General features: G+C 47.4%; 1 protein-coding gene across 2 annotated transcripts in view; it reads left to right on the top strand.

Annotated features, from left to right (window-relative positions):
- DISP1 (dispatched RND transporter family member 1) overlaps nucleotides 1-15,668 on the top strand; it is a 100,213-nt gene that overhangs the window by 48,127 nt on the left and 36,418 nt on the right. For both annotated transcript variants that reach the window (XM_040351371.1, XM_040351372.1), the window contains one exon: nucleotides 1,836-2,353. In XM_040351371.1, coding sequence (XP_040207305.1) covers nucleotides 1,869-2,353 — 485 coding nt within the window. In that variant the 5' untranslated portion in view covers nucleotides 1,836-1,868. The remainder of the gene's footprint in view (nucleotides 1-1,835; nucleotides 2,354-15,668) is intronic.

Raw genomic sequence — 15,668 nt, 5'->3', positions numbered from 1 at the left:
GGGGGAAAGAGAGGGCAAGAGGAGGGGGGAAAGAGAGGGCAAGAGGAGGGGGGAAAGAGAGGGCAAGAGGAGGGGGGAAAGAGAGGGCAAGAGGAGGAGGAGGAGGGGGGAAAGAGAGGGCAAGAGGAGGAGGAGGAGGGGGGAAAGAGAGGGCAAGAGGAGGAGGGGGGAAAGAGAGGGCAAGAGGAGGAGGGGGGAAAGAGAGGGCAAGAGGAGGAGGAGGAGGGGGGAAAGAGAGGGCAAGAGGAGGAGGAGGGGGGAAAGAGAGGGCAAGAGGAGGAGGAGGGGGGAAAGAGAGGGCAAGAGGAGGAGGAGGGGGCAAAGAGAGGGCAAGAGGAGGGGGGAAAGAGAGGGCAAGAGGAGGGGGGAAAGAGAGGGCAAGAGGAGGGGGGAAAGAGAGGGCAAGAGGAGGAGGAGGAGGGGGGAAAGAGAGGGCAAGAGGAGGAGGAGGAGGGGGGAAAGAGAGGGCAAGAGGAGGAGGGGGGAAAGAGAGGGCAAGAGGAGGAGGGGGGAAAGAGAGGGCAAGAGGAGGAGGAGGAGGGGGGAAAGAGAGGGCAAGAGGAGGAGGAGGGGGGAAAGAGAGGGCAAGAGGAGGAGGAGGGGGGAAAGAGAGGGCAAGAGGAGGAGGAGGGGGGAAAGAGAGGGCAAGAGGAGGAGGAGGGGGGAAAGAGAGGGCAAGAGGAGGAGGAGGGGGGAAAGAGAGGGCAAGAGGAGGAGGAGGGGGGAAAGAGAGGGCAAGAGGAGGAGGAGGAGGGGGGAAAGAGAGGGCAAGAGGAGGAGGAGGAGGGGGGAAAGAGAGGGCAAGAGGAGGAGGAGGGGGGAAAGAGAGGGCAAGAGGAGGAGGAGGGGGGAAAGAGAGGGCAAGAGGAGGAGGAGGGGGAAAGAGAGGGCAAGAGGAGGAGGAGGGGGGAAAGAGAGGGCAAGAGGAGGAGGAGGGGGGAAAGAGAGCGCAAGAGGAGGAGGAGGGGGGAAAGAGAGCGCAGGAGGGGGGTGGGGGGGAAGAAGCATTGTTTATTTTTACTTGTTTTTTAACCTTTTTTATTTATTATTATTATTATTATTTGTATTTTTTACATTTCTTCAGTTGCTTCCTAAATTCTGCCCTATGCCAAATTCCAGAAGTCTCCATGGGAATTTTTTTTTCTTTTATGTGGAGGAGGGACTTCTCAGCTAAACACACCCTCCTGCATGCATGCCTGAGCCAAGGGCAGATGGACTCCAGGAAGTAATTGCTACGTGAATCATCTACGCATGGCCACAGCTAAAAATGCTAGGGAGGTGTTTTTAAAAGAGATTTCCCAACCAAATAAACCAAGGAGACCTGGATGGCTTTATGGATGGAAGGGGAGTTTGTTTTGAATATGAAAAATGAATTAAATAGCATTTTCAGTGGGTGGTGCGCAGATGTAGTTTTATCAATGCCTGCTATATTATGACTTTTACCACCTTTTGTTGATCCCTGGTTCCAAGCTTCATTTGAAATGTATGTTTATAAAGATGGGGAAAGGATAATCTCTGTCAGGAATTGTTTTATTCTTTATTTCCATTAAAGAGACGTGCACTAACTTCCTCTCCCAGAAAAGGGATGGTAGGAAATGATGATGTCCCTCTGATGGGACACTCGGATCCCCCTCATTTCTTGTCCTGGTGTCACTAGGGCAGGAAGTGAAGACCATCCCCCCCAATCGGGACACACAAATAAATCTTGGCAGACATTCAGATTTTACCTCCCTGGAATTTGATTTTTTTTTTGGCTTGAGTAGTTTTATAGCTTTGGTCATTCTAGGACATCGGCAGTTGATTTCCGCAGTCTAACATGTTTTGTTCCTTCACAGACCTTTCGATGACTGCAAGGCACCGGGAAGAGGATGGCTGTGGACAGCAGGAACAGCGACTGTACGGCACACAGTAATGGCAGCCTCCCATCCAAACCTTCCTGCACGGGCCACCCCACAGCCTGCGACGTAGACCAACCGCCCCCCAGCTCCGAGGAGTCCCAAGTTAAAGCCAGTCCTAATGGATGCCTTCCTCAGAATGGTGCCGCCAAACCTTGCTCCATGTATCTGGAGCACCAGAGAACGCCAGTCATCTCTCAGTGCTGCCACCACTGCTGCTATCACCCGCCCCCGAGCAGCCAGCAGGATCACGTTTCCCACACTGTTGGGACCTCACCTCTGCTGAACACCGAGTGCTCCCAGCTTCAACGAGAACTGTCCCCGACCTCTGTGTGTCCAAACCATCCACCCGTTTATCACCCCGTCTGCTGCGTGCAGCCGTCACAGTCCTTTTGTATTCACCAATGGAGGGATCACTTCCAGCACCAGCAGGTGCCACCACATCTGGTCAACATGAGGTCAGTGTTCTGTTCTTTGTTTATGGTGCCCCTTTCTCTTTAAAGTGGACCTGTCAAGTTTTTTTTTTTTTTTTTTTTTTTAATGTTAAGTCCATGCATGCTAAGTGATGCGTAATTTTAAGACTTCCAGATCTACCTCTACCGCTGACAATGCCTTCGTCCGCTTTACTCTACCTAGGAATAGGGCCATCTTTGTTTGGACATCCCTCAGGGTCAGCATGCCATCTCAGCGATGACGGTCACATAATCCTTCTGCCTGTGCAGTTCTTGATTGTGTTCCAAAGTGTCTGACAAAGATCAGCCCCTGCTGCAGTCTTTCACCTTGTGACATAGTAAAAAGGGGTAGGGAAGACTGAGGAAATGCTTCCTTCTGCCTGCAGCAAACTGATGAAATCATTTCAATCTAGGCAAGCTCACTGACTAGAGCTCTAAGTGTTAAACCCACAATGGTAAAACCAGCTTTGCTGTAAAGCATGCTTGTTATACTCACTGTGGAACCTAAGGGGTTAAAGTGGTTGTAAAGCAGGGGTGCCCAACCTTTTGAGGAGCGAACTGGTCGCAGGCCACAATGAGCGGAGCGGGCGGATGGCAGGTCTGTGCCCACTCCGAATATGTAGAGCAGACATAGACGCAGCCCGCTCTACTCTATGGGCCCTCCAATCCGGCCAGACAGAAGGGGACAGATGCCCTTCTGTTTTTTTAAGCAGATCGGATTGCAGATAGGCAGGTGTAAACAGACACGAGTCTGTTTACATCTGCCACTCTATAGAGGTGAATGGAGAGTCCGACTGGGCCCGCCTGAAATACACAGGCAGACCCGATCGAACTGATAGTGTGAAAGGGGCCTAAGGCTGCTTTCACACTGATGCACAGCAGTTGAGTACTGCTGTTGAGTACTGCCTGCTGGTACTGCTGTTGAGTACTGCCTGCTGGTACTGCTGTTGAGTACTGCCTGCTGGTACTGCTGTTGAGTACTGCCTGCTGGTACTGCCTGCTGGTACTGCTGTTGAGTACTGCCTGCTGGTACTACTGGCGAGTACTAGTACTGATGGCTGGTACTGCTGGCGAGTACTGGTACTGATGGCGAGTACTGGTACTGATGGCTGGTACTGCTGGCGAGTACTGGTACTGATGGCTGGTACTGCTGGCGAGTACTGGTACTGATGGCTGGTACTGCTGGCGAGTACTGGTACTGATGGCTGGTACTGCTGGCGAGTACTGGTACTGATGGCTGGTACTGCTGGCGAGTACTGGTACTGATGGCGAGTACTGGTACTGATGGCTGGTACTGCTGGCGAGTACTGGTACTGCTGGCACGTACTGGTACTGATGGCTGGTACTGCTGGCACGTACTGGTACTGATGGCTGGTACTGCTGGCACGTACTGGTACTGCTGGCACGTACTGGTACTGATGGCTGGTACTGCTGGCACGTGCTGGTACTGCTGGCGAGTGCTGGTACTGGTGGCTGGTACTGCTGGCGAGTACTGGTGGCTGGTACTGCTGGCGAGTGCTGGTACTGGTGGCTGGTACTGGTGACGGGTACTGGTGGCTGGTGCTTATACTACTAGCTGCTGCCCTAGATCACAGGTTTACTTTGTGTGCATTGGTGTCGAAGAAGCATGTGGCTGCAGTAGAGAGCCGACGCTTCCTGTCAAAGGCGGAGTACATTATGTATCACTCCGCCTGTGAAGGAGCCGGCACTATACAGGAAGCATCGGCTCTGCTTCCCCTAGTGGCGGCTCCGTTCTTCGTGCTGATGCTCGGAGATAGTGGGTCCTTTTACATAAATGGTATAATAACCTGTAAATAGCATTGGAAATGTTACAAATCTCTTGTGTGCTTTGTGTCTGGAATATAATGGACCGGCACCGGATGTCTCCCGATCATCCCACCTCCAAATGTCCTTCATTATCCGAGGTAATTGGGGCCAGACCCCTCTGCAGCATACAAGACCAAGTCCCATTTCACTTCATTACAGCACAATAGAACTTTGTCATTCGATCTTGCAGCGCTGTGGCGGAGGTCGGTGAGGTGACCTCCATTGTAGATGAAACTTTTATTCTCTCCTCGCAGGTTTTGTTGTTGGGAATTCGATTTTCTTTCACTCTGAGGAATTCCGAAGCCCGTTGGAGAGGAGTGTTGGGTGGAATCCTATTTTCCCCTTTATTACAGTTTACAAAACATGATGACAGGTTGTGTCTCCGAATGCTCTTTTGGCTGATCTCCTGTTGGGATTCTCTTAGGAGCAGTGGCGGTGCGTCCATACAGGCGCCACCCCCTCTATCACCAATAGATGTGCATAGCATGAATCTATTTATAGCTACTGCTGCCACCCCCTGTTCAGGCGCCTGAATTACAGCGGCGGGGGGTGTTTTTGAAGCACCTGATTAGAGCCATAGGCTCTAATAGGCATCATGGAGTCATGCTTGGCGCTCGCAGTTCACCCAGCTGTGTTAGAAAAGCGAATGAATATTCTCTTTCCTAACACTGAACTGCCTTTCAGCCAATCAGGTTCTTGGGACTGTTATCCGTCACCTGATTGGCTGAAACAGGCGCTGTGATTGGACGCCAATCAGGCGTCCAATCGTGGGAGAGGCTGGGAGGAGCGGGTGGGAGAAGACATTGCTGACATGGAGTATGGGGGGGACACCACTCACTGCCCCACCGAGAGTAAGTGACGGGCAGTACAGTGGCTGCGTTTGATGGGCACAGTGGCTGCAATTGATGGGCACAGTGGCTGCGTTTGATGGGCACAGTGGCTGCGTTTGATGGCAGAGTAAGGCTGCAACTGATGGTTTGTTTTTTTTTCTGAATTTTTCAGTTTGTTTTCACCAGCCGCCACTGCTTAGGAGCTAATAACTGCTTTTCCTGTCCACATTCAGGACTATAACAAGTCTAAAAAAAGAGGAATTTAATCTACAGTAAATTATCAATGCTTTTATTCAGGGAGGCAATTGGAAGTAAAACACAATGTTCCTAGCAACCCGTTCTGCACAAAATAACCTGTTTCAACAACTAACGAATAAAACACGGGTTTAGTTGAATATAATTGTAAAAGCGCATGAAGCCACACTGCTGCATCGAGGCACCTCTGAGAAATGTGGTCCCTAACTCGGGAACTGTTTGAGTTCCCAACCCTACAAGATGATAGTATAGCCATGCTTAAAGCTGACCCTTCCTGTGTCCAGTCAGATGCAGCCCTGTCCCGCCCCCTTTCTCTCCTCATTGGATCACCGACTTTGACAGCAGCGGGAGCCAATGGCGCAGCGCTGCTCTCTCAGCCAATGAAGAGGGAGAGTCTCAGACAGCCAAGTCTCGTGTGCAACGTCTCTGGATCTAGATGGACCTCAGGTAAGTATAAAGGGGGCTGCTGCACACAGAAGTTTTTTGTATCTTAATGCATTAAGATAAAAAGACCTTCTGCCTTTACAACCACTATAAAGTTTTTGTAACGCTTCCTTTTTTTTATTTTATTTAAATGACAAACATGTTTTAGACTTGCCACCTCTATGCGACGGTTTTGCACAGAGTGGCCCCGATCCTCCTTTTTTCTTGGGTCCCCCCGCAGCGCTCCTGGCTTCTCCTCTTCTTGAGTGCCCCTAAGGAGAGACACTTTCCCTGGGGGGGCACATGTGTTGCGGGCGCGCTCCCGAGTCCTGCTGCTACGTCCATTGACACAGGCAGCAGGACTCGGCCTCGGCTCCTGTGTCACTGGCTTTGACTGACAGCAGCGGGAGCCAATGCCTCCTGCTATCAATCTATCCAACGAGGACCTGAGATGGGGGAGGCGCTGCTAGGCTCGTACTCATTGCTGGTACGATCAGTTTCAGGTATAAAGGGGGGGGGGGGGGGGGTCTGCTGCAGCACAAGATTTTTCACCTTAATGCATAGAATGTATTAAGGTGAATAACTGAGGTTTTATAACCCTTTTTGTGGTGTGTGTGTATATATGTGTGTGTGTGTGTGTGTGTGTGTGTGTGTGTGTGTGTGTATATGTATGTGTATATATATATATATATATATATATATATCACACATATACACAGAATTAGGCCCCATGCACACGATACGCTGGTAAACGCGTGTTCAGAGGCATTTGGACAGCTTTTTCAACTGCCCCTGAACACATTCAATGTTATCCTATGTGTCCATGCACACCGTCACGTTTTTCGGCAGTTGCGTTTATGCTCGTTTTTTCAGAAGCAAAAAAATGGGTTCAGACGCAAACATTTTTGTGTTTCAGACGCTAAACGCGGCAAAACGCCGGTACCGCGATTTCGTTTATAGGCGTTTTTAAAGGTGACCTATTTTTTTTTTTTTTTTTACATTAGAAATCTCAAAAATGATGGCAATTGATGAAAAACCCATAAAAAAAACTGTAATTGCTTGCATTGCATTGTGGACAATCCACAACTTGTGACAGGTGACGTGGCAAGTGGACAATCCACAACTTGTGGTAGGTGACGTGGCCAGGTGACGTGGCCAGGTCATGTGACAAGTGGACAATCCACAACTTGTGGCAGGTGATGTGGCCAGGTGACATGGCCTGGTGACGTGGCAAGTGGACAATCCACAACTTGTGGCAGGTGACGTGGCCAGTGGACAATCCACAACTTGTGGCCAGGTGATGTGAACAGGTGACGTGGCAGGTGACGTGGCGAGTGGACAATCCACAACTTGTGGCAAGTGGACAATCTGCAACTTGTTGCCAGTGGACAATCCACAACTTGTGGCAGGTGACATGGCCAGGTGACATAGCAGGTGACGTGGCCAGATGACATTGCCAAGTGATGTGGCAAGTGGACAATCCACAACTTGTGGCAAGTGGACAATCCACAACTTGTGGCAAGTGGACAATCCACAACTTGTGGCAGGTGACATAGCAGGTGACGTGGCCAGGTGATGTGGCAAGTGGACAACCCACAACTTGTGGCAGGTGGCGTGGCCAGGTGACATGGCAGATGAAGTGGCAAGTGGACAATTCACAACTTGTGGCAAGTGACACGCTAAATACAAGTACACTGCTGCTCTCTCAGCTGCTACTCACTCTGGTCTCACAAAATGGTTAAATAATACTGTTTTTTGGGGTCTTATGATGTTTCTTAACTAAACGCTTATAAACGCAAACGCGGTAAAACGCCGTTTTTTGCGTTTGAAAACGTGTGTTTAGATGAGTTTGCATCTGCGTCTCGTGTGCATGGGGCCTTATATTTCCCCTTGGCTGGTGAGCTGCAGGTGGAGCATACAGCCTGTCATAGAAGTGAATGGCTGTACAGACCCCTCTATGACAGGCTGTATGCTCCCTGGCCATGGGAAAATGCTGCTATTTTTTTTGAACTGGGAATGTTTTCTGCCTGTATACATCTATGTACTCATAAACACCGCCCAAGCAGAATTGCATATTTGGCAGTCAAAACCGTAAAGCTATATGTAGTTCTACTTTGTGTTTTTAGTGGTTTGCCTGGAGCTCTGCATTTAATGGCCGCAGACAGTTTCAACACTTTCAAGCAAGCACAGGTCTTCATAAATGTTTTTTATTGCCTTTGGAGAAGTTTGATAAGTAAAGTTTACTTCTATCCATGAAAGATTCCTCACATCATTTTGCTTTCCCTTCCCCCTCGGATTTGGCTCGCTTTCAGAAAGTGAGTCACGGAGGCATTTTAAAAAGCTGCATTATTGCTCCTTCTTCAAAAAGCTTTTATTTGCCTTCCAGAGCAGTAGGCAGCGTTCCGGTGAAATCAAAGTGTTTTCTGGAAGGGGGAGATTTCTGTGCGCGCTTACCGCCAAGTGACGTGAGGCTTCAGCGGTGACGAGAAGCAAATGTCAGTTTCCTTAATCTTTTGCACTTTGTTTTATCAGTGTCCTCGTAGGGTACTTGTGATTTGTTCCGGCTGGTGGAGAGGAAACAATGGGGCGCTTGTAACACTTGTTACCGAATGTCATCCAGAAGAAGGAGATTTGTTCATACCTGGCATACTGCCATGAAAGGGGAACTACAGCGCCGAGTGAATAGACATTTTGTGGTGGTCTTGTAATGAACCAGTTGTAAGTTTTTTTCCCTGTTACATCATTGTAGACATTAACCACTTCAGCCCCGGAAGATTTGGCTTCTCAATGACCAGGCCATTTTTTACGACACGGCACTGCTTCGTTTTAACTGACAATTGCGCGGTTGTACGACGTTGTACCCAAACAAAATTTACGTCCCTTCCCCAAACACACACAGACACACACAAATAGAGCTTTCTTTTGGTGGTATTTGATCACTTCTGCGTTTTTTAGTATTTTATTTATTTATTCCTTTTTTTCCGTTCTTTACGAAAAAAGTTAACATTTTGAAAAAAAATAAAGTTTTTTTACTTTCTGCTATAAAACTTTTCAAAACAAAGGGCTAGATTCAGGTAGGGGCGCGCATAGTTACGGCGGCGCAGCGTAAGTTAGAGAGGCAAGTGCTGTATTCACAAAGCACTTGCCTTCTAAGTTACGGCGGCGTAGCATAAATGGGGCCGGCGTAAGCGCGCGTAATTCAAATGTGGATGAGGGGACGTGTTTTATGTTAATGTATGATGACCTGACGTGATTGACGTTTTTTACGAACGGCGCATGCGCCGTCCGTGTACATATCCCAGTGTGCATTGCTCCCAAGTACGCCGCAACGACGTATTGGTTCCGACGTGAACGTAAATTACGTCCAGCCTCATTCACGAACGACTTACGCAAACGGCGTAAAAAATTCTAAATTCAAAGCGGGAACGACGTCCATACTAAACATTGGCTGCGCCTCCTAATAGCAGGAGTAACCTTACGCCGAAAAAGCCTAACGTAAACGACGTAACGAAATTGCGACGGGCGTACGTATGTTTGTGAATTGGCGTATCTAGGTCATTTGCATATTCAACGCCGAAAACAACGGAAGCGCCCCTATCGGCCAGCGTAAAATTGCACACAATTATACGCCGCCTTATTAAGTTGCGTCGGTGGAGGAAGCCTATTTTTTGAACGTATCTGCCTTTGAGAATCGGCGTAAAGATACGACGGCGCAGATTTGAAATTACGGTGGCGTATCTGCTTGATAAATCTAGCCCAAAGTGTAAAAAAAAACATTTATTTATCAGTTTAGGCTGATATGTATTCTGCTACATATTTGTGATTAAACAAAAATGGTAAATAAAAAAAAATTAAATACATTTCTAGTAATGGCGGCGATCAGCAATTTTTAGCAGGACTGCGTCATTGCAGCAGACAGATCTCATACTAACTGACATTTTTGACACTTTTTGGGGAACCAGTGACATTACAGTAATCAGTGCTAAAGTCACGGGGTTCACAGTGTGTGCTGTGGTCCCTGGAGTCTCCGGATGCTTAGGCTGCTTTCTTCACACTGGGAACGTCAGCGGTAAAGTGCCACTATTTTTAGCGACGCTCTACCATAGTTTTTTGCAGGGGTATTCGGCTGCTAGCGGGGCACTTTCAACCCCCGCTAGCAGCTGCAAAAGTGTTAAACCCACCCGCAAAGCACCGCTGCAGCGGCACTTTGCCGGCGGTATGGCCGCGCTGCCCATTGATCTCAATGGGCAGGAGTGGTGGAGGAGAGGTATATACAGCGCTTCTTCACCGCTCCAAAGATGCTGCTAGCAGGACTTTTTTTTTTTGCGTCCTGCCAGCGTACCGCTCCAGTGTGAAAGCCCTCGGTCTTTCACATTGGAGTGTGAGGAGCGGCTCTTTCAGGACGCTTTGCAGGCGCTATTTTTAGCGTTTTAGCGCCTGAAAAGCGTCTCAGTGTGAAAGGGGTCTTAGGGATGTGGTGGAGACATGGTGTGCACTTGGGTCGCTGAATGGCACAATGCTCAGAGGTACACTGGAGTCACGTCGGGCACACTGCAGTCATAGGATGCTTAGGGGTGATCTTTTACAGGAGCCTCAGGAGTCATGTGGGGCACACTGGAGAAACTGGGGTGCACTGGAGATGGCGGCACAAAGTGGCAGTGAACACTGGCAACTGAAGGCGCTCAGGGGATATAGAGAACTGGTAAACCTACTGCAGCAGGGGCGGTGGGTGGTGTCTCGGCTTGGTTTTAGTGACATGTTGCTCGAACTCTGAGCCATGTCACTACATTTAAATCCAGTGCCAATCGGGTGAAGTGCGTAGCTGGCACTCTTGGTGAAACCTTGAACTTCTGGTGGCCACACATTTGAGAGGAGACCTGGTGCTGGATCCTGGGAGAGGTAGGGCTCTTTCACACGCCCGCTCAGTTTTTTAGATCATTTTTTTTTTCATCAGTTGATCCGTTTTTTCGTCCGTTTTTTTTTTTTTGGGGGGCTTTTTACATATATTGATGAAAAACGGATGTTAGCGGATCGGATGGTAAACGGATCGTCCGCTAACGTCCGTTTTTCGTCCGTTCTGTTTTTTTGACGGAAGAAAAATAGGGTTTTCTTCCGTTCAAAAAAACTGAGCTTAACGGAGACGGATGTTAACGGACGTTAGCGGATGCTCATCCGCTAACGGACACTAACCCATAGGAAAGCATTGCGGTCCGTTAACGGACGTCCAAAAAACGGACTAACGGAACGGACGTGTGAAAGAGCCCGTAAACATACCATTCTAAAACGGAGCAATTTTCAGAGCATTTCCAACTGTCCAATAAGTGCTTTACAGCCAGCAAACAAATACCCAAGGGCAGTTGTGGCATTCTGGGTTATCTCCAACCCTGTTTATCGAGCAGTGGTCATCCTTAGAATCTCTATACTGTACAGATTCTACAGATCGCTCATAAATTCTTAGGTCCCTGAGTGAGCCGTGATGATTTCATATCAGATAATGCACAACTAGTGGGAATGATATCATCTGGGACTGCAGTGCCAAGTCCCCGCCACCTCCTGTTACAGATTGCACTGCGACATCTCACACATTTTTATGAGCTGCGAACACTCCACATAAAATGCAAGTTTTAACATCTTGCATTACTTTGCCACAGTAATTGGAGAGCACTAACGCAACCATCTACATGTTGTAAAAGGTTTTTTATTTAAGAGAAACAGCTGACTTTATTTATTTTTTCGTAAAAGTATTTTCTTAATATATAGCTTTTTCTTTTAAAAGTTTTTGAATGCATTAATGACGGAGCACTGGGGTTTTTCTGAAGGAAGAACAGAAGTACAGTAATACCTTGGTTTGAGAGCGTTTTGCAAGACAAGCAAAATGTTTTAATAAATTTTGCCTTGATATACAAGCGATGTCTTGATATACAAGTAGAGTCATGTCACAACTGAGTATAAAAAAGAAGAGAGGAGCCTCTAAGTGTAGCAATATGGTTACATTTAATGGGGGTGCCTCACTTCTCCTTTATACCCTTTAAAAAAAATGCTTTGATATACAAGTTCTTTGGATTACAAGCATGTTTCTGGAATGAATTATGCTCACAATCCAAGGTTTTGCTGTAGGTGTGTGTGTGTGTGTGTGTGTGTGTGTGTGTGTGTGTATATGTGTATATATATATATATATATATATATATATATATATATATATATATTATTACACAGGGAGTTTTTTTTTAATTCAGCCCAGCAGGATGAACAAAAACTGAGGTTGAGTACCAACTAAGCCATGTTAGTGCGGCAATCTCTCTTGCTGTGCTATTGTGTTCTGACAAGGGGACTACCCCTGCCAGAACACACTGATGAGCCATTGGTTGTAAGCGCTGATCGGATGCTGTTTTTTTCAGCATCCCCATTTGATAAAAGCCAGTCATTAGACTGTTTTTTGTTGGACAGGCTGTGGTACACACAGGCTGAATGTCGTCCGGTTTCTCTTGAACTGGCCGATATTCGGCCTGTGTGTACCACCCAAAAATGGAACTTGCGCTTTTCGGAACCCTCCCTCCCAGTGTCGCATTTGGCACCTTTCAGGGGGGTGGGGGGTGCAGATACCTGTCTAAGGTGACAGGTATTTGCACCCACTTCCGGGCATAGACTCTCGTGGGAGTCACGCCACTTCCTGCCCCCACCCCGCTGTCTCCTGGGAAACACACTGGTCCCAGGAGAGCGGGGACCAGTGTGGGCGCCGAGATACTCGCGTATGCGCAGTAGGGAACCGGGCAGTGAAGCTGCAACCCTTCACTTCCTCATTCCCTCACCATGGATGGCGGCGGGGGCAGCCGAGAGACAAGCGATTGCTCGGCTGCCGGCATCGCAGGCACGCTGGACAGGTAAGTGTCCATTTTTTTTTTAAAGTCAGCAGCTGCAGTATTTGTAGCTGCTGGCTTTTAAGTTAAAAAAAAAAATCGGGTGGACCTTCGCTTTAAGTGTAATGTGAGCTTGAGCTATTTAACTTTGTAAACACTTTTTTTTTTTTTTTTTCTGCAAGGAATGCCAAATTTGACCAGTTAAATTAGAAAATGAGCCTCTAGTATCACCTTCTGTCTAGAAATGGGTAAATTATGAGATTCATATAAAGCATTTCATATGTAGCAGACTTGGAGAATATATTTTTCAAAACAATAATTACCGTATTTATCGGCGTATAACACGCACCCTAACTTTAACAGTTTACCCTCCATTTTCAGGGTAAAAACGTGAGTGTTATACGCCAATAAATACAGTATTATTCCAGCATTAAATTTGGTAAAATAATAAATGGACAAACAATGTACATTAATACTGTTGTTCTACTCTAAACCCTGCGAAAATACTAGCAGTAATTGTTAACAATTATCAACACATTGGGGTAGATTCAGGTAGCAATTACGCCTGCGTATCCATAGATACGCAGCGTAATTGCTAAGTAGCGCTGGCGTATCGACTTTCTGTATTCAGAAAGCTCTATACGCCGACTGTAGCCTAAGATATGACTGGCATAAGGCTCTTATGCCGTCGTATCTTAGGCTGCATTCTGACGCTGGCCACTAGGTGGCGTTCCCGTAGTGGTCAGCGTAGAGTATGCAAATTGCATACTCACGCCGATTCACAAACGTACCCGCGCCCGGCGTTCGAGTTTTACGTCGTTTGCGTACGGCGCTTCCGTCGTAAGGCTGCTCCTGCTATTAAAAGGCGCTGCCAATGCTAAGTATGGACGTCGTTCCCGCGTCGCGTTTTTCGAAATTAGCGTCGTTTGCGTAAGTGGATCGTGAATGGCGCTGGAGGCCATTTACGTTCCCGTCAAAGCAAATGACGTCCTTGCGAAGTCATTTACCGCAATGCACGTCGGGAAAGTTTCCAGACGGAGCATGCGCACTACGTTCGGCGCGGGAACGCGCCTAATTTAAATGATCCACGCCCCCTACGGGATCATTTAAATTGCACGCGCTTACGCCAGCCACTTTTACACAACGCCCCCGCTAATTACGGAGGAAATGCTTTGTGAATGAAGCGTAGCTCAAGTAATTTACGGAGGCGTAGAGTAAAAACGGTACGCTGCGCCTCCGTAGTAGTGCGCGCCCCTACCTGAATCCACCCCATTGTAAAGGTTGTCTATTATTATTATTATTATTATTATTATTATTATTAGATGTATAAAGTACCAACAGTCTCTGCAGCTACAAAATGGGTGTGCCATTAAGAAAACCTATAGGGACTTTGAACATATTTTCTTTTTACTATGATCAGGTCAGGATTGAAAAATGTAAAAAAAAAAAAAAAAAAAATCTCTCCTACCCTTTTGGTATCTTCAGTTTTGCCTTATGATATGTGCACCTAAATCTGAGTCTGAATTTAATTCCCTGCCCCCATAAATCTCATTCCCTGTCTTGCCTCGGCAAATATATACAAAATTGTATAGCAAAGGAAAGTGGAAATTCAATTAGCCAGATTCAGGTAGAGTTACGCCGGCGTATCAGTAGATACGCCGTCGTAACTCTGAATCTGCGCCGTCGTATATTTAAGTGTATTCTCAAATTGAGATACACTTAAATCTAGCTAAGATACGACCGCCGGCGCCGTTGTATCTTGGCTGTCTATTTCCGCCGGCCGCTAGGGGCGTGTACGCTGATTTACGCCTAGAATGCGTAAATCAGCGAGATACGCCTATTCACGAATGTACGCTTGCCCGTCGCAGTTGAGATACACCGTTTACGTAAGGCGTTTTCAGGCCTAAAGATATTCCACCAAAAAGATGGCGCAGCCAATGTTAAAGCGGGAGTTCACCCATTTAAAAAAAAAATAAAAATCTCCCCTTAGCTTCCTGCTCGTTCGGTCTAGGGGAATCGGCTATTTATATTAAAATATGTGCAGTACTTACCCGTTTTCGAGCTGCATCTTCTTCCGTCGCTTCCGGGTATGGGTCTTCGGGAGCCGGCGTTCCTTCTTGAGTGACAGCCTTCCGAGAGGCTTCCGACGGTCGCATCCATCGCGTCACTCGTAGCCGAAAGAAGCCGAACGTCGGCGCGGCTCTATACTGCGCCTGCGCACCGACGTTCGGCTTCTTTCGGAAAATCGTGACGCGATGGATGCGACCGTCGGAAGCCTCTCGGAAACCTGTCAATCAAGAAGGAACGCCCATTCCCGAAGCCCATACCCGGAAGCGACGGAGAGGATGCGTCTCGTAAACGGGTAAGTACTGCACATATTTTAAAATAAATAGCCGATTCCCCTAGTAATAACGAGCAGGAATCTAAGGGGGAAAAGTGCCCTCTAAGGGTGAACCCCCGCTTTAAGTATGGACGTCGGAACCGCGTAAATTTTTTTAAAATTTTTACGTCGTTTGCGTAAGTCGTCCGTGAATGGGGCTGGGCGTAATTTACGTTCACGTCGAAACCAATAAGTCTTTGCGGCGTAATTTGGAGCATGCACACTGGGATATGTCCACGGACGGCGCATGCGTTCAAAACGTCAATCACGTCGGGTCACGATTCATTAGCATAAAACACGCCCACACAATTTGAATTAGGCGCGCTTGGGCCGGCACATTTACGCTAAGCCGCCGTAACTTAGGAAGCAAGTGCTTTGTGAATACAGCACTTGCCTCTCTAACTTACGGCGGTGTAGCGTATATGAGATACGCTACGCCTGCCTAACGTTCGGCACATCTACGTGAATCCAGCTAAATGTGTGGTGGTGTGAGCTGGGAAATAAGACTTGTGAAGTCAACTAAAATGTCAAGGTAAATGTTAAAAAAAAATAAAAAATTGTTTAGTCACTAAAAATACTCAAATTACCCATTTAAAAAAAATGATGCAGGATTTTTTTTATTTTTCTCTTCCTGTTGGAAACAGAAATCCATCTTCTACTTTCAGTCTCGAAATGGACATTCTGCATTACAGAAATGTTGCAGAAAGCAGATCCGACGTGGTGTACTCAGGGATTCAGCTTTTGGCTT

The sequence above is a fragment of the Rana temporaria genome, chromosome 4 (assembly GCF_905171775.1).
Source record: "Rana temporaria chromosome 4, aRanTem1.1, whole genome shotgun sequence".
NCBI lineage: Eukaryota > Metazoa > Chordata > Amphibia > Anura > Ranidae > Rana > Rana temporaria.
The sequence above is the reverse complement of the archived record's forward strand: the minus strand, read 5'-3'. Positions and strand labels throughout refer to the sequence as shown.